This window comes from Poecilia latipinna, unplaced genomic scaffold, assembly GCF_001443285.1.
Source record: "Poecilia latipinna isolate Pla-1442-1.1 unplaced genomic scaffold, P_latipinna-1.0 Scaffold1564, whole genome shotgun sequence".
In the NCBI taxonomy this organism is placed as follows: domain Eukaryota; kingdom Metazoa; phylum Chordata; class Actinopteri; order Cyprinodontiformes; family Poeciliidae; genus Poecilia; species Poecilia latipinna.
The window spans coordinates 132,190-157,594 of record NW_015114180.1 but is presented as its reverse complement, the minus strand read 5'-3'; the positions used below and the strand labels follow the sequence as shown (position 1 = coordinate 157,594).

The following is a 25,405-nucleotide window of genomic DNA, read 5'->3' as shown; positions in this document are numbered from 1 at the left end:
GTTTTTTTTTAGGTGGTAAAAAAAAAAAAATTTTTTTTTTTTTTTTTTGGGGGGGGGGGGGTTGCTAATGCTGCTGAAATTGGAAAGTGGTCATTCTAATTGGAACTAAATAAAAGTGCTATTGATGTGTTTTTTTAATGGACTCTGGATTTAACTGGAGATTTTACCATCTCCAGTTAAAAATTACACATATTTATCAATCTATTTGTGAAAAAACAAAAGTCTTTCTTGGCAGTAGAACCATTTTATGTAAAGATCAGCACAACACTGTGCAGACTGGTTAATTCTGAAACTGAATCATTCGACACTATTACAGATCTTTAAAGTTTTTGATTTGTAAAACATTTAGTCTAAAAAAATAGGGATTATATATTTTTTTCAAAACATAGTGTTCATATATGGCTGGTGTCAAACCTTGATTCACTTTGCAGGAAGTAAATTGGAGAGAACCCACCAAAGTCGCTAACTGTCTTCAGTTCTGTTTGTAACATCTATGGACAGAGTTTCTGGGCACAGCCAAAGTGTTGAGGTGTTAGGAACAAAATTAATCCTAAGGTCAACATCACCATACTGTTGGCTTCATCAAACCCTGATCTACAGCTTCCACTGGATCAGTTTGTAGCCAAGGGCAAAGTGGCTGGGAGAATCAATAAGTCCAAGACTACAGTCTTGAACCAGAAAAGGATGTCTAAGTGTCCTCTTTGGGTTACACAAAAGGTCCTGCTCCAAGAGGTATTTAAGTATCTAGGGGTCTTGTTCACAAATAAGCGAAGAAAAGTGCAAAAAAAAGGGTCAGTGGACAGATTGGTGCAGAATCTGGACTAATGCTGAGCTGAGCCAAAAGGTGAAGCACTCGATTTACCACTTCTCCTACGTTCCTACCCTCATCTATGGTTTTAAACTCTGGATAGTGATTGAAAGAACAAGATGACAGATACAAGAGACCAAAATGAATTTCTTTCACAAGGTGTCTGCGCTCTCCTTCTGGGAATGTCCCATCAGCAGGAGACCCAAAATAAGACCCAGAGAAACACCCCGAGGAAGACCCAGGATCCACTGGAGGGGACTCCAGCTTCTTAGTTGTCCTGAGAATGATTTGGGATTCCTCTGGACGAGCTGTCCCATTGTTCTGGTAAGTTACAGTTGTGTTTAAAAAAAGTATTTATATTTTCCCTTTTATGCATTTCGTCTGTCTTTTGCTTTATTGATACATTTAGATGTTTCTGTCATGAAGTTTTTGCATTTATTGGACCCAAATGCAGATGAAAAATTGTGAGATTTAATGAAATACAAGAGAACACCAGGAGAGAGAGCAGGAACAAGCAGGGACCAGAATATATGAAGAAACGGAGTATAACAGGAGAAGAGGTTTTTAAATACAGAGAGAGAAAATACTGGAGTAATAAGCTGAGACTGATTAACTAATAGGCGGCAGGTATGACGGGAGAGACAGAGAAAGAGAGAGAGAGAGAGAGAATGGCACAAGGGAGCAAGGAGGAATAATACACAAACAGGGCAACTGGGAAATCAAAGCTAACCTAGACAAAAACATAAGCATATGAAATTAATAATAATAATAAACATAATCTAAAATAACTGTGAACATTTTCAAACCATTTCATTTATTAAAGCAACAAAGATATCTAAATCAAACTGGCCCTGTATCAAAATGAAATTGCCACCCTAGTGAAATCGCAAATTAAATATTGACTCACTAAACACATTTTTGGAAAACTGAGTTCAATTTCACTAGCCACACTCAAGACTGATTACTGCATGACCTGTATAATCAATATACTTAAACTTGACCTGTGTGGCTCCTTAAAGTGGGCTAAAATAGCTCAGTTGATCCTAGTGCCTTAGTTAAGGTTCAAGATTCTACAATAAGAGAAACTTGGCAAAAATGCTGGCCATGAGAGAGGCTCAAGGTCAAAATCACTGCTTACAAGGACACAAAGAATCATCACAAATTTGCCGAAAATAAAATCTCGTCCCACAACTTTGGGAAAAATATTCTGAATCTCTGTGAGATAAAAGAATAACTGTTAAAAGGTAATCATACCAACGGTCAAACATGGTGGTCATAGCATATTGTTCTGGGTCTACTTTCCCACTTCAAGACACGGAGGACGTGTAATTGATGGAAACATTAATTCTGCCAGCAGAAACTCCTGAGGGAGAATGTTCAGCTGTCAGTTCATGACCTTTAGTTCAAGAATGATTGTGTCATGCAGCAGAACAAAGATCCAAAGCACACCAGCAAGTCCATCGAGTCCACAGGCTTTTATATTTGAATAGTTCTCAGGTAAAGTTCAAAATTGTTGCACACCGATGTAATGTAATGAATCATTGCCAGTCAATGAAAGTCACTGCAGCCAAGGCAACAACTTTATTTTTATTTTTTATCATTAATTTTTGATGATTTGAAAGTGTGTGACTAAAAAGAAAGAAACTGAAGAAATTACAGCATTGCACATCCTAAAAAGGTTTTCTTGCAGAATGAACTTCCTCATGTTGGACAGATGAAGGAAAAGCTTGTCCAGCATGTGTAGGCACAGAAAAAATGTTGACAGGCAGCGATTATATCACTATTACTAATATTGACCAGGAAAGATCCATTGGGATTTAAAACATTATTTACAAAGGTGACCTGGACAAAAACAGCACCAAAAGACATCACATATACAATTTTACAAATGATAAAACATCACTGATCATCAAAATATATGACTACACTGTTGAATATGTCATTTGACTTTTTTCTATCATCAAAATATAAACAGAAAAAAAAGTCAAATGACATATTCAACTGTGTAGTCAAATAACTTTCAATCAAAACATTTGATTTTAGATTTGTGATTTTTTGTTTTATGTAAAGTATTAGATCAAAATAAAATTAAGTACTTGAATGATTTTTGCCTCCACTCAGTGCGAGCCCACAACAAAGAAGTGAGAAGCAATATCTTTAGCTTTCACATTGAGTAATTTTGAAAAGATAATTTTTGAACCACCCTCTCACCTGTTCTGTCAGACCTAACACCATTATTATTTTTTGCTTTAACAGTACATAATCTACAGTGTCAAAAGCGTTAAAAGGTAAATGAAAAGGGCTGCACAGTTTTTTTTATTGCTTAATATGTCGAATGCAAAAAGTTATTGATACTGAGACTTGCTGAAGTTGTACTGCGTGTTTTTCTAAAGCTAGACTGGAAATGTGATATAATATTATGACTGATGATGAGATACTTATTAACATTAAATAATGTAATGAGAATGTGAGAAACAAAGAATGTGTTCTTTTAGAAGAAGTAAGTTAAATAGGGCAGAGTGCAGAAGCAGACTATTAACTAACACTTTTATAATAAATACCATGTGTTGTTCATCAAAGCAGAGAAATCTCTAGTTTCTAAAACAGTGTTATTAAAACTGAACTGTGAAAAATGTTTAAAATGACCGTCAATAGATTTGTAATAAATGATAAGTATTTTGGAACAATGGGACTTTTAAAAAAATATATATCAATTTAATGTAGGACCATACTGTAAGCAAAACTGTTATTGTATTCAGCCATTGAGCAATGTGCTGTATTTGATTTTATGCTGTGCTTTGTTGATAGACTGTTCAGAACTCGGTAGCATGCGTAATCATGATTATTTTCTGAGATTGTCTGAAACAATAAAAAAGAATTGTAACTTTACAAGCTCTACTGTGTGTCCTTGCTTGCTCTATGTAAGTAAATCACGTAAAGTGAAGTTTCCAATGTTTTGTAAAACCTATGTGGTCAAATCTTTATGGTTTCATCCATTCGTGTGGTGTTTATTGTGCATTTAACATGCATATAGATATGAACTCACAAAGGTTCACTGAGCCCACATCTGCACAAAGAAAGAAAAACAGTTGTCTCCATGGTCATAACTCATCTCAGTACATTTGAAGGTTCCCTTTCTGAAATTGCAGACAGAAAGAAAATGGTCTGAAGAAACAATGAGAGTTAGATTAATGACTAACTATGGATGTTAACATTTATCTACCATTCTAAATGAAGCTGAATAAAGTCAGCACGTCATTGAGCCTTATATAAGACATGCGACTGCAGTTAATGTCAGAACATTGCAACAATATCCTGCTAAAATCTTTTTCAGACACCAACTGTAATAATGTGCAGATCCACTGAATAATGAAAAGAATGTCTGCTCAGATGGGAAAAGCTATCTGCACATAAATCTTAAAATATAGCTATCATTTTTTGACAGGAAGAAAGGGCAAAGTAGGATGAAAGGGTGCTGCTGTAATTGCAATATGTTCATGACTTGATGCCAATGGACAATGACAGTGTTCAACAACTGCCATATTAGATCATGAATGGAAATCACACAAGGAACCAGACAGGAACACGAGGAGTGCTTCTATTTTCCCTCCCTGCAGACATGTCTGACCTTGGTCTGTTATAGATGCACATGCCCATGTGGCAAGAAGCATCATTGAAATAATCAATGGATGGGGAAATGCAATTAAGGAGAGTGCTCTCTAGCCACTGAACAGGGAAGAAAACAGAGAGAATGCACACAATGGGTGCATGTTTCTGATATGAGCAAAATAAGCACGAAAAAGTGATATTGTTGTGAAATTTGATTTTTTTTTTTAAATATAATTTTCTAGTTGATGTTTGACTAAACAAGTCTTAAGTGACTTGACAATGGGATTGTGAAGATATAATGCTTTTGCCACAACTGGTAAGGTGGTCTGGCATTATTAAAGTCCCTAATGCAGCAAAGTGTGGCTATTTATAGATACAACATAGGGTGTGTTTTTGATTCATGCTTGCTAGCTTCTTTTCTGTTTAAATGCATTAAAAACACCAATATAAAAAAGACCTTAATAATTACCAGTCTGCTCCTTTATTTTCTTAACACCATTTAAGCTGTCAAATTGTCCAATTGTATATCAGTTTAATTGTTTATTCAATCAGCGAACTGTTAAGACGTATTATCAATTCTGTTAATTAATTTTTACTCTCTGAGGTCAATAGAGAAAGCACTTTTGTTATTAACCTTGATGACGACAGCATTGCCAGTAACTCAGATGACTTCCAGACTGGCTGTTCCGTTTACTGACTCTGCCTCCCTCCGGAACAGCCGAATGTTTCGCGCTAAATATGGTCTACAAGCCGGGAGGGTGACTTTGATGGAAGAGCTCAGTTGCGACAGCAGTAAACATAGCAACCTCAACCTAACAGCTATTAAGTCCCGCCTCTTTCCCCGCAAAAACGGAATTCTTATTGGTTGCAACACAAGTTACTCCCCACTATTGGTGCGTCTAGCTGTCAGTAATGACGAAACTGTAATATGTTTGGCTGGAGTGATTGCAACCTGCTCGATGGGTTGGGCGCTTAGGAGTTGCGTCGGAGAAGAGTTTCTCGTGTTGGGGAGAGAAAAGCGATGGTTGTAATCTTTTTGTAAGCGCCAACTCTCGCTTATGCCAGTTCGGTTTATTTTTTTACATATATATATTCAACTGACTGCTATTGTCAGTTTACTTTGTTGAAAGTTAACTGTTTTCGTCCGGGAAACTTTCCATAGAAGTGACAAAGACTGAGGTAAGAGACCGTAATTCGACTTCTGCATTTTGTTGTTTTTTTTTTTCTTAAAAAAAGTAATTCGTTTTGGAAAGCAAAATCTTCTTTTTAGTGGTTATATCCCAGGTAATTAGTAATCCATTGCTTAGTTCTGTTACAACCCTGCTAAACTACTGCAGAGCAACTAGGTCATCAGATATTCGGTGTGGAGAAACCTCTGTATCCGCAGTGTTACATAAGTTATTAATGTGTTGCCCCAATCATTCCTGAGTGACAACTTGGTCTTTTAAACCCACCAATCTTAAAATCAAAACACCCAGCTTTACACGTGTTGTTTTATTTTCGATCTTTTCACACGTCTTTTGGATTGCCTACTTATCAACATCCATATTTCAATGGTTAGGCCTGAAAATTAAGTCCTCACCAAGAATGAGATTTGGACCCCGTTAAGCTCAGCTCACTATGCCGTTTACCTTGATTTGCCACGCCCATTTACATCCAATCTATAGGCCACAGTATCAAATATCATTTAGTCATTTTTAATCTCTATACCTTCACACAGACTAAAGTCGAAAGGGGATGTTTTTTTTTCTTCCTCAAAATAATTCAAATATATAAAGAATGGATGTCTAAAAAATAACACCCCTTTCATCTCTCAGGTGTTTATGTGAAAAAGAAAAACTTGGCATGGTTACTGTTGTCTTTCGTTCAAGGAAGTACTTCCTGGAATATCACTGATATGGTTTAAGGAATCGCATTGTGCTTTTACCGGTAAGAGGCAGGGTGTTAACTGGTATTGGGCAGCCAGACAAAAAAACAGCTGACTTTAGTTTTGCTGATTCATGTTGATTAATGAAAATATAATTTTAGAATTGTCTGTCATTGGTAATGTGTTTGACCCTGTTCAGACCCATGGGGTTTTCATTCATGCATCAGTTTGCCATAGAATTTTGTGTGCTTTCACCATTTGACCCAGACTGTTCATATCTTAAAAACGCCTGGAAATAATGAAACGGTGACAGCATTTTTCCTCTGTCTTTCTCTTTGTTGACTGTACGCTGAGTTGTGTATCTATTAGTTGACCCTTCACATATGTCTCTGGATTCCTAAAAGACATTCTGTTTTCATTATTGTTTTCAATAACGATAATGAAAACAGAAAAAAAAAAAAAAAACAGTGTGTGGATCATCTAATGCGAAGAGGTTAATCGGGGGTAAGAGATAAAAATCATAATCAGTGGGGATTCTGTTTGCAATTTCTGAAGGTTTAGGAACTTTTGTTGTTTTTGTAATAAGATAAAGGTTATTTAAAGTGATGCTCTCAGGGGTTTCACTTGCCTAGAATATCACATCAAGTGTGAAGTATCTTTTCGTATTTGTCGGTGAAAGAGGAACAGAGGTCATGATTGGGAGCCAAACAGCTTGCTTGGAGGAGAGAAAGAGAGAGGGGAAAAAAACCCATGCATATCTGAGAATATCTGTTCTTGGAGGTTCTTTGGTTCCAGGCATACTAATGAGAAACCCGCAAGTTATGCTTTCGTTGGTTATTCAGACACAAGATGGCAAACTAGATTAAAGCCTAAAGACCTGTAGAATCTAATTAACTTTCATTTCTCTAAAGGTGCAGATAATGATGGCTCTAACCCTATTCCTTATAGAGATAATGTCATGGTACAATCACACCTAAATGATATTGATATCACTGTGAACTACTCATTATTTAGAATTGTTGCACTAACATTACGACAGTGTCACCAGTGACTAAGGATCACATCTTCATTGATCTTGATCTCCCCAAGGCGCATCCTGCTAAATTGATTCATGACAAATTTGTCTAGTGCAACTGAAAAACATTTTTATTTGTGAATCTTAATGTAACATTAAGCACCGATCAAACGCTTTTGCTTTTATATTTCTTTTGTGTGCTATAGGAGACCCCGTTTTGTTGTCTCTTTTGAATCTCTGGTGTTCCCCCAGGGAAAAGTGTGGCTTGTTTCTGGTGAAACTAGAAGCCCCGTTGAACCTGCTAAATAGATCACATGTATACCACTCGCCTTTGTCTGCAGGTGCTCGACAATTGATGACACAACTTGGCTTAAGTTGCACTTTCTCCAGTAGAAAGAAATGAAACCAGCTATTTAATATGACCCTTTATCAGGGAAAAGAAAACTGATTTTTATAGTTTCAAGTCCATACGATGTGACATTTTCAGACGGCTGAGAAAAGGAAGTGCGGTTTTACGTCGTTTCCAGAAAGCAGAGTTGGGGTAAATCCTTGGTGTGAGATCTTTAACTCTTCTGTGCTTGAAGAGCGAACAGCTGATTAAGACGGCTTATATTTCTTCTTGGAAGCTCTGCTTTTCAGAGCACAGGAAGTGACTGTGCTGAAAAGGAGGCCCCAAGTCGGCCTGTCTACGTTTTCAGAGCAAACGCGGTATTTAGCCATTTCCTGTCGATAAATCGGAGAGGTGTTCTGTCGAAGCTGTGTGGCAGGTTTTGTTTCGAATGATGTTCTTGTTTCTCGTCAGGGAAGTGGATTGCTTTGGCTGTCCGGTTTTATCATTGTTGCTCCGTTTTGTGTGTGTGTGAATTAGAAGCAGCGTGTGTCAGGATGGCTCAATGGAACCAGTTACAGCAGCTGGAGACCAGGTATCTGGAGCAACTCTACCACCTTTACAGCGACAGCTTCCCAATGGAGCTGCGGCAATTCCTGGCCCCATGGATTGAGAGTCAGGACTGGTGAGAAATTACTCAAATGTTTCAGTTTACTGTACTTTTATTTTTGGTTTTACTGATAAAACGCATTACAGTAAAGTGCTTTTATAATGCTGTCACCCTTTACTAGAATTGAATCATTATTTTATAAGATAAGATATTCCTTTATTAATCCCGCAGTGGGGAAATTTGCATTGTTACAGCAGTACAGAGGACAGAATGGAACCAATATAACAAATATAAAATATAAAAAAACCTATATATACAAAAAAATACAAGTGAATATAGAACTACTGAAACAGTATAGTAAAAAAAAAGTAAATTCTAAGTGTATATGTTGTCATAGCCTTTTTTGTCATTTTTTTGAAAAATAATTCAAACAAAATATATGAAATTTGTGTTTTAATGCTGCTTATGTCTATAAAAAGACTGTTCATCTTTGATAGGAAGTGGTTGAGATGTGATTTTTTTTTTTTTAGGAAACATCTCTATGTTTTTATTTTTTATTATTACATTTTGTTTTTCCCCCCCAACAAGGGCTTACGCTGCCAACAAAGAATCCCATGCCACGCTGGTGTTCCACAACCTGCTAGGGGAAATAGACCAGCAGTACAGCCGCTTCCTGCAGGAGAATAACGTACTCTACCAGCATAACCTGCGCAGGATTAAGCAGCATCTGCAAAGTAAATATCTGGAGAAGCCGATGGAAATTGCCCGCATTGTTGCCCGCTGTTTGTGGGAGGAACAAAGGCTGTTGCAGACCGCCACCTCGACTACGCAGGTACGCAATTCTTTACCCAACTTTAGATTTGATGGTTTTATATGAAAAGGAAGCTATAACAAATTCAAATGTCTGGCAGGATGGCCAAGCAGCCCATCCCACTGGAACAGTAGTAACAGAGAAGCAGCAAATCCTGGAGCACAATCTTCAAGACATCAGAAAGCGTGTGCAGGTGAAGGAGCTTTCACACTAGACGTTGCGTTGATGGGTTTTCTTTAGCTCAAACTAAGCGAACTTGTCTGCTGGAACATGTGAGTCTCTGTTCGCTTGGAATTGAATTGTTGAGGAAGCAAACATGCTTTCAAAGGGAAGAAGTGATGACACTTGTGCGTATGATGTATGACCATATGCGAGCACTTTGAAATCGTTTCTCGATAGTACACTCCCTTGGTTATGGCAAGCAAATGTAGCACTTTATTTTCCAAGGAAGATTGTTGAACAAAATATCTACAAATCATTTCTTTCGTTAAAGGTTTACATTTCAGATGTGCTAAATGACATTTTTTCTAACCACAGAAACATTTCTGCTCTCTCTAATATCTTGCTGCCATTCTTGCTTGCTGCTCACACAAGGCAGGTTTTTGTTGTAGAACCAAACGAACAGCTGTATGTCACGGTCTAACCAGTTTGGTTCACTTTCAAAAATGCAATGTAAAAGTGAAACGAACTAATGAAGTGTGAAGTTTTTCAACATTCTTCACCCATTGGAACAGAGTAGCCCAGACTACCGTGGTGTGAAAACACCCTTATTTATTTAGTTTTTTTAATTGATAAAGTTGTCTTTACCTTTTTATGATCTGTATATTAGAAAACTAACTTCTGTCTTTCTACAGGACATGGAACAGAAGATGAAGATGCTTGAAAACCTGCAAGATGATTTTGACTTTAACTACAAAACCTTGAAAAGCCAAGGAGGTATGTTTTTGAATGCCACTGTCAGCTTTAGTAGAGCTGTTGGTTGGTATGCATACATCTAGCCGTTTATCTGATGGACCGTGTGTTCGCCGTGTCTTCAGAGTTGTCCCAGGACCTCAATGGAAACAGCCAGGCGGCTGCCACGAGGCAAAAGATGGCTCAACTTGAGCAAATGCTTAGCGCCCTGGACCAGCTCAGGAGGGTAAGCAGAATTTAAATCGGGAATGTTTTCAGCCTGCAGGGGGGGGTGTCTAATTCAGCAATTACTAATCTGGATTACAGATTGTTGTTAGTATCTGTTTAAATCCTTGTTTGATGTGCGCTCTGTGAATTTTATAGCAAATCGTGACAGAGATGGGAGGCCTTTTGACAGCCATGGATTATGTCCAGAAGAATCTGACTGATGAGGAACTGGCAGACTGGAAGAGAAGACAGCAAATTGCCTGCATTGGAGGCCCACCCAACATTTGCCTCGACCGCCTTGAGACATGGTACCCAATTTTAATAAGACATGCAGTGTTATTCCTAGAAAAGTCCTCAGACATAAGTAAAAATAAATCAGTCAAGCTAATTGTGTTTAGATGGCAGCCTCAACCTCTTTATCTTAAAAATGTTAAGTGATGTACAATGCATCCATCCGCATTTGCCCCATAAAACGCTTGACGTCAACAAATTTCCTAATCAGGATCACATCCTTGGCTGAGTCCCAGCTCCAGATCCGTCAGCAGATTAAGAAACTCGAGGAACTTCAACAGAAAGTGTCCTACAAAGGAGACCCCATCATTCAGCACCGGCCAGCATTGGAGGAGAAGATCGTGGATCTGTTCAGAAACCTCATGAAGAGGTAGTTATTTTGTCTCTTCTTAGTTTGCTGGATAAATGGTGTTGCATGGTTTTTTTTATGAAACTTTCTTCGCTTTTTAGCGCTTTTGTGGTTGAAAGACAGCCTTGTATGCCCATGCATCCAGACAGACCGCTGGTCATCAAAACAGGAGTGCAGTTCACAACAAAAGTCAGGTAAGATTCTGTTCTCTGTCAAAAACAAAACCTCATTTCTGTCGCATGTTGTGTGTGACACCATTTTATAGATTGCTTATAAAGAAAATCATTCACCGCTCAACATAATGATTCTCTTCTCATCTCTTTTTTTGCTTTGATTTTTCAAGGTTGCTTGTCAAGTTTCCTGAACTCAATTACCAACTCAAGATTAAAGTTTGCATTGACAAGTGAGTTCTTTCGGTTACTCATTGAAAATGTATTCTCCCTTTATTGCATGCCACTATTTTTATTGAAGGACCGTTGCAAAAATAAAGGTTGCACTATTTTATTTTTCAGAGAATCTGGGGACGTTGCTGCAATTAGAGGGTAAGCTTTTAAGAACACCACTTTAAACCTGAGCAGTTGAGCTCTGTGTGTTCACTCTGCTACGTAGGACACTTGGTTACCCGTTTTGGTTTGTTCCTATCAGATCTCGAAAGTTTAACATCCTCGGTACCAACACAAAAGTCATGAACATGGAGGAATCCAACAATGGCAGCCTTTCAGCAGAGTTTAAACACTTGGTAAGTTGAGAAAGCCAACTTCTCTTAAATGTAATGAATAGATTGGAAAATTATCTGCCGTGGAGAGCTGACATGCTGCGCTTTGCAGACTCTACGGGAACAGAGGTGTGGCAACGGTGGCCGGACCAACAGCGATGTAAGACTCATTTAACAAAATTACTCTGTTTTTTATGTATGTAGTTGAAACAATTCAAATTTTGTTTTATTATTTTTTCGCATATTTACGGATCTAAATGTATATTTTTTTCTAGGCATCCCTCATTGTAACAGAGGAACTCCATCTTATCACTTTTGAGACAGAGGTCTATCACCAGGGTCTAAAGATAGATCTGGAGGTGAGTAAATCAACTTTGTTTAAAAATCTTGAGCTAACAATAAGATTAAATGCCTGACCTGAAGTTCATTGCAAGAAAACAGAGTAATCTGCAAAATCGTACCAGAACTTTTGTTCATACTTTTGTGACAGCTATTCGTGCAACTTGTTATAGTGATTATTTTGTGAATTGAGTTCAGGTGAAACATTCAGTTTTTGGTTCCAGAAAATCGCATAGAAAATCTAGACTGGTGGAAATTAAAGACGAGTATAGTAGTGCCCTTAAGACTCTGATGATACGATTTCATGTTGTTTTGTTTAATGCATGTATTCTTTCCTACTGTTGGGGAAAGAAAATCAGATTCTGTAGGTCTGTGGTGTTCCAAGTGAAAAGGCTGTAATGTCTTGGGAGTTGTGGGATTGTCAACATTTCCTCTACAATTCAGAAGATCTTGAGCACGGCTAAGGCAGTGATGGGCAATTTTTATTTATTTTTTTATTTTTATTTTTTGACACAGTTTACTATTTGACTCACTAATGTCTTTAGGGCTTGTTTGAAGTATTATAGAAGTAGGATAAAGAAAGACCTTTACAGACTTAAAAAAAACACTTAAAAAATGGCTACATGATTACTGAGATTTCTAACTCGGAAAATGGTAATAGGTAATCCTCCTAATGCAGTCTACATTAAAACATCTTCACTTTTGAAAGTACTTGGCCCTTTTTAGATCATGCATTACTCCTGTTATTATGCTCTTTGTGCCTCAAGATAAAATGGTGAAATCAACCTACCAGTATTATAATCTGTAACTACTACAAACTACAAGGGATAAAACTGGATTCAGTGCGCAGACAACATCAGCTGCGTGGTCCACAGACGCATTGCAGAGCAGAGACACTACATCTTCTACTGTCTGTCTCATCTTACAATATGTTGATCAGCAGAAACTAATACAGAAAATAACATTGAGGGCGCTGCATAGCGAATGGATTAGGACTGCAAGAAGATTGCGACAGAAATCTCGCATATCTTATTACTCAGGTGAATCTTGCTGGCTTTAATCCAGCCCACTTTTGTTTGACAATCCCAGTTGAATTCTATAAAAGCACACACCCTGCGATCTCAGGGTATCGACTTGCTTGATGTGAAAGGTCAGAGTGATCCGTAACGGAGGGTTTTGTCGTTTTGCGTGTTTATTGTGTAGTGATAATCTGAGAAGAGCCATCGTTATAAAATCTGTTTTTCAGTTTGCCTCTGGATGAGCGGTGCACACGCAGGGAGTCTCTGTTGGGGGAAATGTTAGTGTGAAGAAAGGGACTTATTTCTGTCTGTTTTTCTGTAAATATTATAAGAGTATAAGCTTTAACAAGAGGGTAATTTAAATGACTTTTATTTTTTTGTTTGCAAAATAAAACTGATCATAAAGCTGCCTGTATTTGCAGACTCATTCTCTGCCGGTGGTCGTCATTTCTAACATCTGCCAGATGCCCAACGCCTGGGCTTCCATCCTGTGGTACAACATGCTCACTAATCACCCAAAGGTGAGACAGCACCCTCTTGTGGAAAGGGTCTGATCTATGCAGGTAGCAGACATTTGTTAAGCTGTTGCCTCCTTTGTTCTTCCACAGAACGTGAACTTTTTCACCAAGCCTCCGGTGGGAACCTGGGACCAGGTGGCTGAGGTGTTGAGCTGGCAGTTCTCCTCGACCACTAAGAGAGGCCTGACCATCGAGCAGCTGACCACGCTGGCTGAGAAATTACTTGGTAAAACAATAAGCCTATCAGGTCTCTGATAATCTTAAGTGTGCCTTCATACTTATACTCTTTGTTTCTTTTTTTTTTTTTTTAATACAGGGCCTTGTGTAAACTATTCTGGATGCCAAATAACATGGGCCAAATTCTGCAAGGTACAACACTTGACCACTATAAAAAGATCAGTCTGCCTTCTTCACATTGTTTCGCTGTGTATGAATAATTTTTTTCCTTCCTCTTGTACAGGAAAACATGGCTGGCAAGGGCTTCTCCTTCTGGGTGTGGCTGGACAATATCATTGACCTGGTGAAGAAGTACATCCTCGCTCTGTGGAACGAAGGGTGAGAAGTCGCCCTTTGTTTAGACTCGAGTCTCCTGGCCGTGTCTGGAACTGCTTGTTCACTTCCTGTTATGGTGTAAAACCCGTTTAGACATGCAATACCATCTTAAAGTAGATTGAACTAGCTATTAGTTTGACATGTTGCTTCTCTGCTTACAGATACATCATGGGTTTTATCAGCAAGGAGCGGGAGAGAGCCATTCTGAGTCCGAAGCCTCCTGGCACATTCCTACTGCGCTTCAGCGAGAGCAGCAAAGAGGGCGGCATCACATTTACATGGGTAGAGAAAGACATCGGGGGTGAGTCCTTTTAAAGCCTCAGTGCTGTTTGTGTAATGTCTTTAGGAAGATCAGACCTTGTTGTCTTACTGTTTTATTGTTGTTTGTTCTTTGTAGGAAAGACCCAGATCCAGTCCGTAGAGCCGTACACCAAGCAGCAGCTGAGCAGCATGTCGTTTGCAGACATCATCATGAGCTACAAAATCATGGATGCCACCAATATCCTGGTGTCGCCGCTTGTTTATCTCTATCCTGAAATCCCCAAAGAGGAGGCTTTTGGGAAATACTGCAGGCCTGAGGCAGCTCATGAGCCCGAGCCGGCGGGAGACTCGACAAGCAGTAAGTCTCCGCCACGTTTGCTACGTACTTTTAACGCTGTCCGTTTGGTTTGGAGCTCATGTGCTCAGTATTGTGCGTAATGTATCCTTTCTCTTTCAGCTATCCAGCCTTATTTGAAGACAAAGTTCATCTGTGTGACCCCGTAAGTATTCATACTTATCTTTAGGCTGTAATATTCAGGGCCTCCCATCCCAGAAGTGTCAATACTCAATGTGGATGTTTTCTTCTATGTCAAAAGTATTGATACCTGTTGAATCTTTTCACATTTTGTCACAGCCACAAACCTCAGACCCACACAAGTAGCACATAATTGTCAGATGAGGAAAACAAACAGCATTTCAGTCCGCCTGAGGCAATACTTTGTTCATTGACTTCCCACTGCAGGCGTTTTGTTGTTTGACTCTACCAGCTTTGCTAAACTAGGAATTTTTTATTTTTTTTTCCTAATTTATCTCTACAAAATAGCTCATCATTAGTCAGATTCTGTTGTAGCTCTGGTTGTGTTTTTACAGTGACATTGTATCCAGCTGGAAGCTGAACCTCTGCCCTGGTCCTTTAGAGGCTCTAACAGGTTTTGTTCTGTAATTGGCCTATATTTAGCTCTCTCCATTTTCCCATCAACTCTGACCAGGTTCCCTGTTGATGTTAGAGATGGTGGTTTTATTGTTATGTGCACACAGTCGTCAGAGAACCTTCTTCCACATGTTTACCGCTCTCCTTTCCCCAGCCAGCCGGTTCAGGCAGGCAGCCGTGTCTTGTTAGGGTTGCTGTTATGCAACAGTCTTTCCGAGTTTGAATGATGTTGCAATGAATTTTCTGTGAAGTGTTCAAGGTTTGGGATTTTTCTTTTTCAACATCTCGACTTTCTTCCTGGCCGGTCTGCTGTTTTTTTTTTTTGTTTTTGGTTTTTTTTTTGGTCGTCATGATGATGTTCGTTCACTAATGCTCTTTAACAAACTTCCCTGTTACACACAGGTGGATTTTCTGTATTAAATATATTGGTTCATTTTAGGCTATTGGTTGCGATGGGTTTTTGTCAAGGACTCCTTTATTTAAAGAGTCTGAATACAAATTCATACCCTGCTTTTTGTATTTTTAGATTAAAAACAATGTTTAAAACCACGTACTGTTTCAGTTATGTGCTACCTTTGTGTTTGTCACACAAAATCTCAATAACGTATATTGAAGTTTGAAATGGAAACGTGACACATTGTGTAAAAGTTCCAGGAGCATAAATGCATTAGCAAGGTGTTGTAAACATTTAAAGATTCAAGTTAGAAACTGTCAAAGAATGCATGCCTGTAATGCAGCATCTGTGACTTTTTTTTTTTGGTTTCTTATAAAGTCACTTAACTGTTTGAGCAGGAAGGTGCAACACTTAAGAACTTCCAGCTGTAATGACAAAGTATTGTTCTAATATTATAAATAAAAGCAAAGATCACACATTCTTGAATCAAACAAATTTAATGGAACTGCACATTTTGAACAGTAGTTGGTGTTTAGAACTGATCACTACTGAAAATTACACACTATAGAGTAAAAATAAGTGAGAAAGGCAAATAACGAGGACGACAGCTGATGGCGATGCAGGCCTTAAGCCATGTTGTAGGTTTGATAGCTTGCCCGTGGGTTTTGAGGTTTTCTCAGTCAGATCCTGACCTGTCTCCGTAGGTGCCCCTCCGTGTTCATGGACTTGCAAGACAGTGAGCTGCTTGGGAACGGATTCCCAGGGTAGGCCTCATGGGGGGGAGGTCGCATGTAGAGATGTGTGTACATGACCTTTTTATTTGTTTGACAGATGTGCTTTAGAGATCAGTCCATTGATCACATCTGCACAACGTCCGTTTTTATGTCCATCTCACAGACGTCACAGTCCTCGTTTTGCACTAACGCAATTGATTATAGAACAGCATGTCCTTTACCATTCATCAGTGCTTTTGTTCATGCTCAGCTGTTTTATCATTGCCTTCCATTTAAAGCCAGTCACTGGTGAGTGTCATTGTTGGAGAGAAGAAAGTACCAATTCCAGATAGTGGTATTACGTTTAAAGATTTTTTTCACCATCATTTCTTTTTAATCAAATGAGAAGGGGAAGCAAAAGAAGGAACTATGGAAATAAACTGCCCTTTGGCTTAGTTTGAAAAAAGATTGATTGAAATTACTGAATACACACTGCTGCCATTTGCTAAAGAAATGTTTAAATGAATTCATCCATTCAGTGTTTTTCTTTTTTTGCATTTTGTTTTGCAATTCTTGATACAACAAGCAAGTGGAGACCAAATCAAGTTGAATATACTGACAGACTACAAAATGTTTTTTTTTCTTTAATTGAAATGCAAAAATATATATTATTTAATATATATAATAACATAGCCTGCTCAACAATAAACTAAAGACACAATACTTTACTGAATGAAATTTGTCCGATTTATGTAGGAAAGGAATCTGTAATTCATGTCTCTGAAACGTCTCGCATCAAAAGAAAAATATACAAGGTCCTACATTTTTTGTGGGGAATTTTTTTTTTCTTTTTTTTTTTTTTTTTTTTTTTGCTTTAGAAAAAAAAATTCTCTTCTCAACAATTGCTAGTGTTCAATTTCCTTTTTTTGTCAAAGGAAGCGGCTAAATACAGCTGTGTTTTTGAATGGGTGTGCCTAGTTTTTACTGTAACTTTTTAAAAAACATGGTTAATAAACAACAAGTACTTCATATTGAGCCTAATGTTTTCCATTTTAAGCAGATTTTAAACTGTAGGTGAAAATCTTGCCCTAAAAAAATACAATAGGTCCATCTCCAGCCTGTTCTTCCAGCTGAAATTTGTATCATTCCAAATTATTCTCTGGATACTTTGGGTCCAGCTGCAACCAGCGATGACATGTCTGCCTATCTGTCTGCAGCTGAACACAGGAATTTTGTGCACTTGAACTGCTTACTGACCCAAAAATCAGATTATTTACTATATTAATAACGGACCGGTGATGTATGATGACTAATTTACTCATTAGAACTGTTCAGTTGTTGTAGGCTACTTGTGGTAAAGTGGGATGATGACGATGTAAGCATAACAAATCTAAAAAAGGCATAGGCATGTTTGATAAGAATAAGTTTTGCTTTGCACCGTTATGCAGTCTCTTTTTTTTCTGTTTGTGTGTGTATGTTTTTACAGCACAAACTCTGGAAACACCAGTGACCTGTTCCTCATGTCGCCTCACACCCTGGACTCCCTGGACTCCCTGATCCCCAGCGAAGCAGAAGCGAACCAAGGGCATTTGGGTGAGTTGCAATCTCCTCTCACACATCTGTTTTGTTCTGACTGGGTTCTCCTCTCCAGCTTTATTTAATAAATACCATTACAGCAGCATTAATTGCTTGTGTTTTTTCCCCCCTTCTTTTTCTAGATTCAATTACTCTGAACATGGATGTATCATCTCCTATGTGAAAGAAAATATCACCGTCTTTGTTTTGTTTTTTCCTCTTGTTGGGATTTGACCTTGTGTGAGGCTCAACGAATGACTTATTTCTCTCTCTCTGTAAACACTTTCTGCCTGTATAGATTTTCTTGTTTCCTGTGTAAAATTACTCGCCATCAACTTAAAAGATTTGTTTTTATTATTTTAAACTACGGTTTAAAAAAGAACAACAACAAAAAAAACTGCCTATACATTTGGGTCATTCTTTGTGAACATATTGTTTTTAGGCAACAGTTTTCCTTCCTTGTTTTTGTTAAACTATCTAAAAACATGCAAACATAGGGAAATGTAGTTTTTTTGAGAATACTGTCTGTTTATTGACATTTTAACAGTTTTATGGTTTTGTGGATTGGTAGATGTATGACATAAGTTTTTATATAAGCTATATGATGCTTTTAAGTTGTGCTGAAAAATGCTTCTTTTTGTTTTACGTTTTTAAAATGACCTTTCAGTGAGTTGTGGCAAATTGGCTTCTCCTTGGCTACACCAGTTTGTTTGGGGGGTTTTTTCCAACAAAATGAAATATTTCTGACATTTCTTAAGGGGATCTCAGATTTTTATAATGGTAAAGAGAAAAAAAGGACAAAAAAAAAAGTCTGCCAATTGGAGGTTATTTCTGTGAGCTCTTTTTTTTTCTCTTATATTGTGTAAAATGTGTATTTTACGTAGGGCACAGCTTTTCCACTAAAATGCTGTAAGATGTGATCATGTTAATTGGGCTGGCATTTAAAAATCAACATTTTATTTTTGTTGTACTGATCAATCATGAAATGTATCATTTATTACCAATTAAATATGTTTCACACAATGCATATTGTGAGCTGTGTGATCATTTTCTTTCCCCATACATGTCAACTTGGTTATTATTAAAAGAGACAAACTGACTCAGTTCTTTTTTTATTTCTTTGTTTGCTTTTGTGTTGCTAAAATAGGGCCCTTTATTTTCCTGCTGTTTTGATGATCATGCTTAGTGCAGGGATCTTACACATGGATCTTGCAGTAAAAGTAGAACATACTTTTACTATTTTCCAGGCTTTATTTAAATAATAAAGCTCACAAACATGTATGTTTTTGAGGAGTTTTACTACAAAGTCAGATTTTGTTAATTTGCCACATCAAGCCTAATCAGTAATCATTTTAGTAATCGGTATCAGTTTTTGTCTTCCAAACTTTTTGTGTAGTTTTTGATATTTACAAATATGAAATGCAATAACTACAGAGGCTTTTAGCGTTAAAAGTAGGGACAGAAATTTGCCAGCTTGAATCAAGAAAACCAGATGTTTAAGACGTGCAGAATGTCCGGCTGTTTCTCCTTGCAGAGCAGGCGTTCTTTTGCTGACGCACAGTACCGTGGATTGTACTGTGTGTCAGCAAAAGAACGCCATACCCAGAGTAAAACATGGTGTTGGCAGCATCACCCTGTGGTCTTGCTGTTCTTTCGATTAAATTAATTGTCTTGTCATTGTTAAATAAATTCCGAACTTTTTCCAAGTACCAGTTAACCCTGAACCTTCAGCTGAAGGAGAGGAGCACTTTTGTCCGAGTCCGAGTGTGAATTCAGATCACAGCCAAGATAACACACCTGTGCCCCTCCCCCACATGTTTCTGTCCTGCTGTATGTTTGTGTGGTTGTTCTTGAAAGACATTGTATATAGAGATGGTTCCTGTAACAAAACATTTTAAAGTATATTATAGTATATTTATTGGCAGTATATTTGTACTGCCAAACTGTAAAAGTGTTTATTTGATCTTATTTGGTTCTGCATGGCCAAAAGTTCTCTAAGCATATTGATATCTACAGCTGCATAAATAGTTATACTTGACGTATATAAATATTTTAGACTGACCTTCAATTTGGAATAAGCTGCATATTCATTGTACTGAAACTGCTTTACTCCTTGAAACTCTTGCTTCAGGCTACGGCCTCTGAAGATCAAACACACAGTAACCCATATTAATGGCAGCTCATTTCAATCACCTTTGAAATGAGCTGTCACTGTTCTTCCTGCTTTCCCCTTGAGAGTTTCTCTCGAGCTTTGATGATAAATCTCACCCTTTCGGTGGACTTCCCTCACTGGAAACTCCCAGTTGTGTGTGTGCGTGTGTGTGTGTGTGTGTGTAAATGCAGCACCTCTTTATCTGCATCTTTAGCACAGAAATGATGCGATCAGCAGCTTCGGGCCTGGTATACCCATGAGTCCCATTATGAAAACACGAGCACTGAGGTGAAACTGGTAAACAAACAGGAAGTAGTCGGCTGCTCTGCTTTTCTCTGCAGCACCACCTCGCTTCGGCTAATGCGCGTCTTTTTTTGGATATAGGAAGTAAAAATGGACTGCTGCGAGGAGGCGAAGGGAGTGTTGAGATGCACAGCTATTACCGTCAGCAGCTGCTGACTCAGCTGCCTTAGGAAGCAGCAACTGTCACCTTTCAGTTTTGGTCCGCAGCCAATCAAAGTGAAGAATGAGGCTGCAGCTGTGCTGGGGGTTTGTGTGTCTTACAGAGAGAGGATGACTGCCACTGAACAAGATCACTTTTAACTCAGAAGATGATGTAATTTTGATGACTTTTGTTACAGTAGATACAGTCAGCAGAAACAAACTTTTTTTTTTTTTTTTTTTTTTCAAGGCCAGGTCTGGAAAATCTTAAAGAAACTATGTCTGTACCATATGTTGTTGTCACATGCAAGCTAAATCCAAAGTAGTTAAGGTCAACAATATGACCAAATCGACCACCTAAATGTTCTCTCTAATGTTGACAGAAATGCATATTGTATATCAAGATTCCATTTAGAAACTTTATTATCTCAATTTAAAAGGTCTTTTAATTTTTAAGTTTCTTCAACTTTTGGTATTTTTGTGGATTTCTGTCAATGGTACTTTTTAAAAGAGACTTTCTTTTGATTCCTTTTGTTGAGGGTTTTGCTCAGTAAATAAATTTTTAGCTGCATAAAAGGTGGCAGCTTCAAACAAAGCTGAAAATTTAGCTCTGTTGTTTGGGTTACATGTAGTCATGAAAACAATTTGTTGCTATTTCTTTTGATAGATCTCTAAAAATGACTAATAATCGCGCGCAGTTCATTACAAATGAAAAATAAAAAAAATATAAAGGAGCTTCCAAAAAGCTGTGAGTTGAAAATGGCCAACTAATGAAGATCTGCCTGATTCAGTCTACTTGTTTTCAGGTTTCATGCACAGAATGAAAGCAGAATAAAGGATACAAGAATGAAATCACGCTACTAAATTGAACAGACTTGTTTATCCCTTAACAAATATTAGTTGTGGCCTTCTGTCTGCTTCTGTTTTCTGAGTATTGTAGTCCAATTAATTTTGTTCAAAAACTTTATTTTGTATCTTCTGTTTTTAGATTTTCTCTTCTGCTATGCCTGTCTCTAATTTGCCAAAAAAAAAAAATAATAATAATATATTGATTAAAAAAACAAACACAGCTCCAGTTGATTACTCTTCCACCAAGACATTAATTGGTCCCTCTGGGTATTTACTAAAACAAATGAAAACTAATTAAAAACAAAATAATTACATATTAATACATAGAAAGGCAGGAAACACAATTATAAAAGTGGCAATTGCGTTCATTTAACGATTTAGTGATAAACTAAAGGTTAACACCAGGGGGCGCCTCCGTACACTATCTCTCAGGTATGAGAGTTTTGAAAGTAGGCTACTGGATATATTTGTCATTTGTGTCTTTTAGTTTAGTACATTAGAAAATATATCATTATAATTCTTATTTTATTATCATTATTAATATAATTAATTAATTATTTATTTGGTGGTGGTGCACCGTTTAATAACAGCACAAGTTTTACAATTTCACATTTATTGAGCTTAAAATTTTGTAATGTGTTGTATAAGACTTAGCTTAAAAACTACGCTCAAATGAAGCGCCTCAGCACGTCTCAGTTTTATTTCACCGCATTTTAAAAATGTATCCATCTTATAATAAGTGAGCGTTTTATTATGTGCTGACCCTAGGTTAATAACTAACATCAGGCCGCCACTTCTCGAGAGTCAGTCATCAGCGATCCGTAGAAACCGTCAGACGTAGAGGAACCGCCGGAAGTGGGCGGTGTGTCTGACACAGAGAGAGAAACAGAGAGCCGTGAACTGTACGGCGAACTGTTGGGAACTGACTAACGGAGAAATTCCTGCCGGAGGCTGATCACTTCGCTGTAGACTCTCCCCCTCATTTTATGAAAAAGGAAAACAACTTTCGTCGCTCCACAGAGGTGAGTGCTGCTGTTTTTTTCGAGTCCCATTTAAACGCGTCTTCTATGTTTTATCTGAGGAGCAGACAGACGTCCTCGCTTCGTGCCCCTCTCTCTCTCCCTCTCTCTTTTTTTTGACGCTCTTCGTTGCGAAATGATATTCTGACAGCGCTTTGTAAACAAACTGCGGGTGCGACAGCGCTTCTCCATCTGGAGACGCTGCGAAACAGCCTCCGTGCGTGTGGTACGGACTGTGTTTGGGTTTGTTTACGGGGCACTTTTGGTTCTCTGTGCTCGCTGAATCAACAGGCAGGTTCTCCTGAGAGCCGAATCCCACTAATATTCTCACAGGCTGGCGGTGTGGCTGCGCAGCCAGTGAGTTTACTATCACTCTGTCATAGTTGGCACATTTTCTATCACGTTGATAACACTGTAGTCTTTTAAAGAAACGATTCGAAGCTTTTGGGACTATCTTGACATGCTGGTGTAACTGTGCTATGTGTTTATACTTTATTTTTCTAATATTTATCCAAAAGTTTTCATTAACGGACAAGCCTTCCCCCCCCACTCCCCCCCTCACCCAGCCTCACAGCTCCAACAGATCAGCCTCCATTATAGGGGACGTCAGGTCTGAAGATGAAATATGAACATAAAGCTCCTCCATGTGTAGCGGGCAAAAAAAAAAAAAAAAAAAAGGGGCGTCAAGGGCACGCTTCAAAAGTAACTTTATTTGTCCCACCCTGTTGTATTAATAGGTTGCTTTTTAAAGTAATAGTTCAGCTTAATTTATTCAAACTGAAGATAAAGTTTCAATCTTGTATCACGAACGCTAATATTTACTATTAAGCTGTTGCATGCCAAATATTTGGAAAGTTAGTGTTTCAAAACAGCTTAATTTTCCTAAAGTTACATTTTTTTTCCAATGACATGCCTGTGAAACAGTTCAGTTCTCTCCATAATAACTCAGTTCTTCCCCTCCTCCACATGTTGCCGTGTCACTGCCAAGCTAATTGAAAGAGGGTTACTCCACATTATTCTGTTTGAAGAAGATTACTTGAGTTACTTAGAAATATCTAATGTTGCAAAAACATAGCTGGTCATGTCACGCAATCAAGTAGACCTCTGAACACTGAAGTGTGTTTTAAAGGTAGGCTTCAGTTACATGTGAGCTGTGAGCAATTTGCCTGTTGAGCAGCGGACTGCAGACTAGTACCTGAAAATGATAGCCTGACTCTTTGTGAATCTTTAAAGAGCAGAGCTGGGAAAATATATGCATTGTGTCATGAACACGTTTACTTATGCTTTTAGTCATATTGACAACTCAAAGTGCAATTGAGTCCTGTTTACCTGTCAGCACTGTCAAATATTCATACACAGACACAACTATAAATATGTGTGTCTTGCTGAAGGACTCTTTGATGGGCAGTATCAAAGAGTCATTTAAAAAAAAAGAAAAAAGTAATGTTTTGACCCAAGTTTATCATACAATATTCAAACCAAGTCTTGATATGTTAATATAATGCCAATGATTGAAATTTCGAACTGTGTAAGGCGGATGCAACAAAAGCTCTTGGTGCCGTTGTCGCTGCGTAAATCATTTCAGATCTAACTGCCTAACAAGATGTTGCGACACAAACTCTGTTTGCACTTTTTAATTGAAAATGTGGCGTTTGTAAAAGTATGAAAGGATTTCTTGTAAAAGTCAAAACAGAACAGGTTGTCAAAGCTGTTTAGTGCAACTAGTGAATGCAGACCTTGGCACTGGTGCCAGCTCACAGACATAATTTTAAATGTCACACTGGCTTTGAAGTTCACTGTCATTTATAAAAAAGAAAAAACAAATCTTGTGCTCTTTGAGAGAGCATGTGCACTTGTTTTACTTTAGAGAACCTCTTCCAGATTTGTAAATATTTTTTGTGGCTCTATGAATATATTTTCCGGCATTGCTGCAGTCAGGATGGCATTGCTCCGCGCATTCATGTAAAAAGTCATTAAAAATATTTCATTCCTTCTTTCAACCCACTTTTCAATTATTGCCTTTTTAACAATGGGTTTTCCTCTGATTACTCCAGTCAGCACAGGGAGAATATGTTTTGGTTAATTTTTTTTTCAAAAAAAAAAAAAAAAAAAAAAAAATAGCATCAAGCACATACAACTGGGCTGCTGAGTTCTTCTACCTGTTTGATTTCATTGTGATCTGGATGGGTTGCAAATCACAGCAATCATAGATCTTTTTTTTTTTTAATTGTGCTTTTGTCTTTATAATTGTCTACCAGTAGTTCATTTTTGTCCTCTGTATTTCTAAACTTGAATATCTCCCACTCCCTGCATTCTACTGAATTAATTCATTTTGGTATCTGGAGAGGACATTTAGGGCTTTTAAATGATACCACGTCTGAAGGGGTGGGGCTTTTGTACGTACCTTTTTCTAATTCATAAAAATGGCGTTCATCAGTAATAACACATTTTAAGGGAGGAGACAAAGTAAGTGCATAAAACCTTTTATTACCTTACAAAGACTGTGGGATTTTAAAAAAAAGGTGATTGGACAATATATTTTTTTTTCCTGGTTGGCAGGGAGGTTAATTTACTCTTGCACTTAATGGGCAATTTCACTAACTGCATTCTCTAGGAAAGGATGTTCTCTGCCTTGAGTAGCATTTAACCCTGTTGGCAAGCGCCGTTTTCCCCTTTTGCTGCAGTACATAGTGCAATGGGATGTAGGGTTTTTATTGGTCTCCGCTCAAAAAAAAGAAAAAAAAAAAAAAAGGTTGATATGGGAACATAGCTTGCCTGACTGACCTGAGTTGACTGGCACATTTTGTCCCTGACAGCAAGATCCAAATGAAGAAGGAATGGCAGCAAAAAAGGACAAGCTTGTTGTTATAGGTGTTCACAGCATGGCATGTCTTTTGGTTTCTCAGTGTTTCTCACTTTTTCAACTTCTCTCTGCCAGACAAATGTTGGAACAAGTTCAACTGGAAAAGGTTGAAAATCATTGCCACATTATGTGGCGATGTTCACCGCAACACGCTTGTTCATTTATTGAATATTTTGCCTCTGCTCGGGTCATACAGTTGAATATTTTCCTACTAAACATTACTAAATATGTTCATTTTAGCGCTGCGTGAATCACGT

General features: G+C 37.9%; 2 protein-coding genes across 4 annotated transcripts in view; both read left to right on the top strand.

The window, feature by feature from the left end:
- The first annotated feature begins 5,366 nt into the window (after positions 1-5,366).
- Positions 5,367-18,849, top strand: stat3 (signal transducer and activator of transcription 3 (acute-phase response factor)). 3 transcript variants are annotated; one of them, XM_015058686.1, is made up of 24 exons: positions 5,367-5,596; positions 8,171-8,312; positions 8,826-9,069; positions 9,149-9,241; positions 9,903-9,984; positions 10,086-10,186; positions 10,324-10,475; positions 10,670-10,828; positions 10,909-11,001; positions 11,151-11,210; positions 11,320-11,349; positions 11,453-11,546; positions 11,635-11,682; positions 11,798-11,881; positions 13,303-13,401; positions 13,489-13,624; positions 13,715-13,767; positions 13,859-13,953; positions 14,112-14,251; positions 14,348-14,569; positions 14,669-14,711; positions 16,241-16,300; positions 17,736-17,842; positions 17,968-18,849. In XM_015058686.1, the coding sequence occupies exons 2-24, from the start codon at positions 8,185-8,187 to the stop codon at positions 18,006-18,008; spliced, it is 2,364 nt and encodes a 787-aa protein (XP_014914172.1). In that variant the 5' UTR covers positions 5,367-5,596; positions 8,171-8,184; the 3' UTR covers positions 18,009-18,849. The 3 variants fall into 3 exon arrangements, with proteins under 3 accessions (XP_014914172.1, XP_014914171.1, XP_014914173.1); XM_015058685.1 differs by having other exon boundaries at positions 8,168-8,312; XM_015058687.1 differs by lacking the exon at positions 16,241-16,300 and having other exon boundaries at positions 8,168-8,312.
- Positions 18,850-22,103: 3,254 nt separating this feature from the next.
- Positions 22,104-25,405, top strand: part of LOC106963655 (signal transducer and activator of transcription 5B-like) — a 68,049-nt gene continuing 64,747 nt past the window's right edge. The window contains exon 1 of the mRNA XM_015058682.1: positions 22,104-22,288. The gene's annotated coding sequence lies outside the window, so the exon portion shown is untranslated. The remainder of the gene's footprint in view (positions 22,289-25,405) is intronic.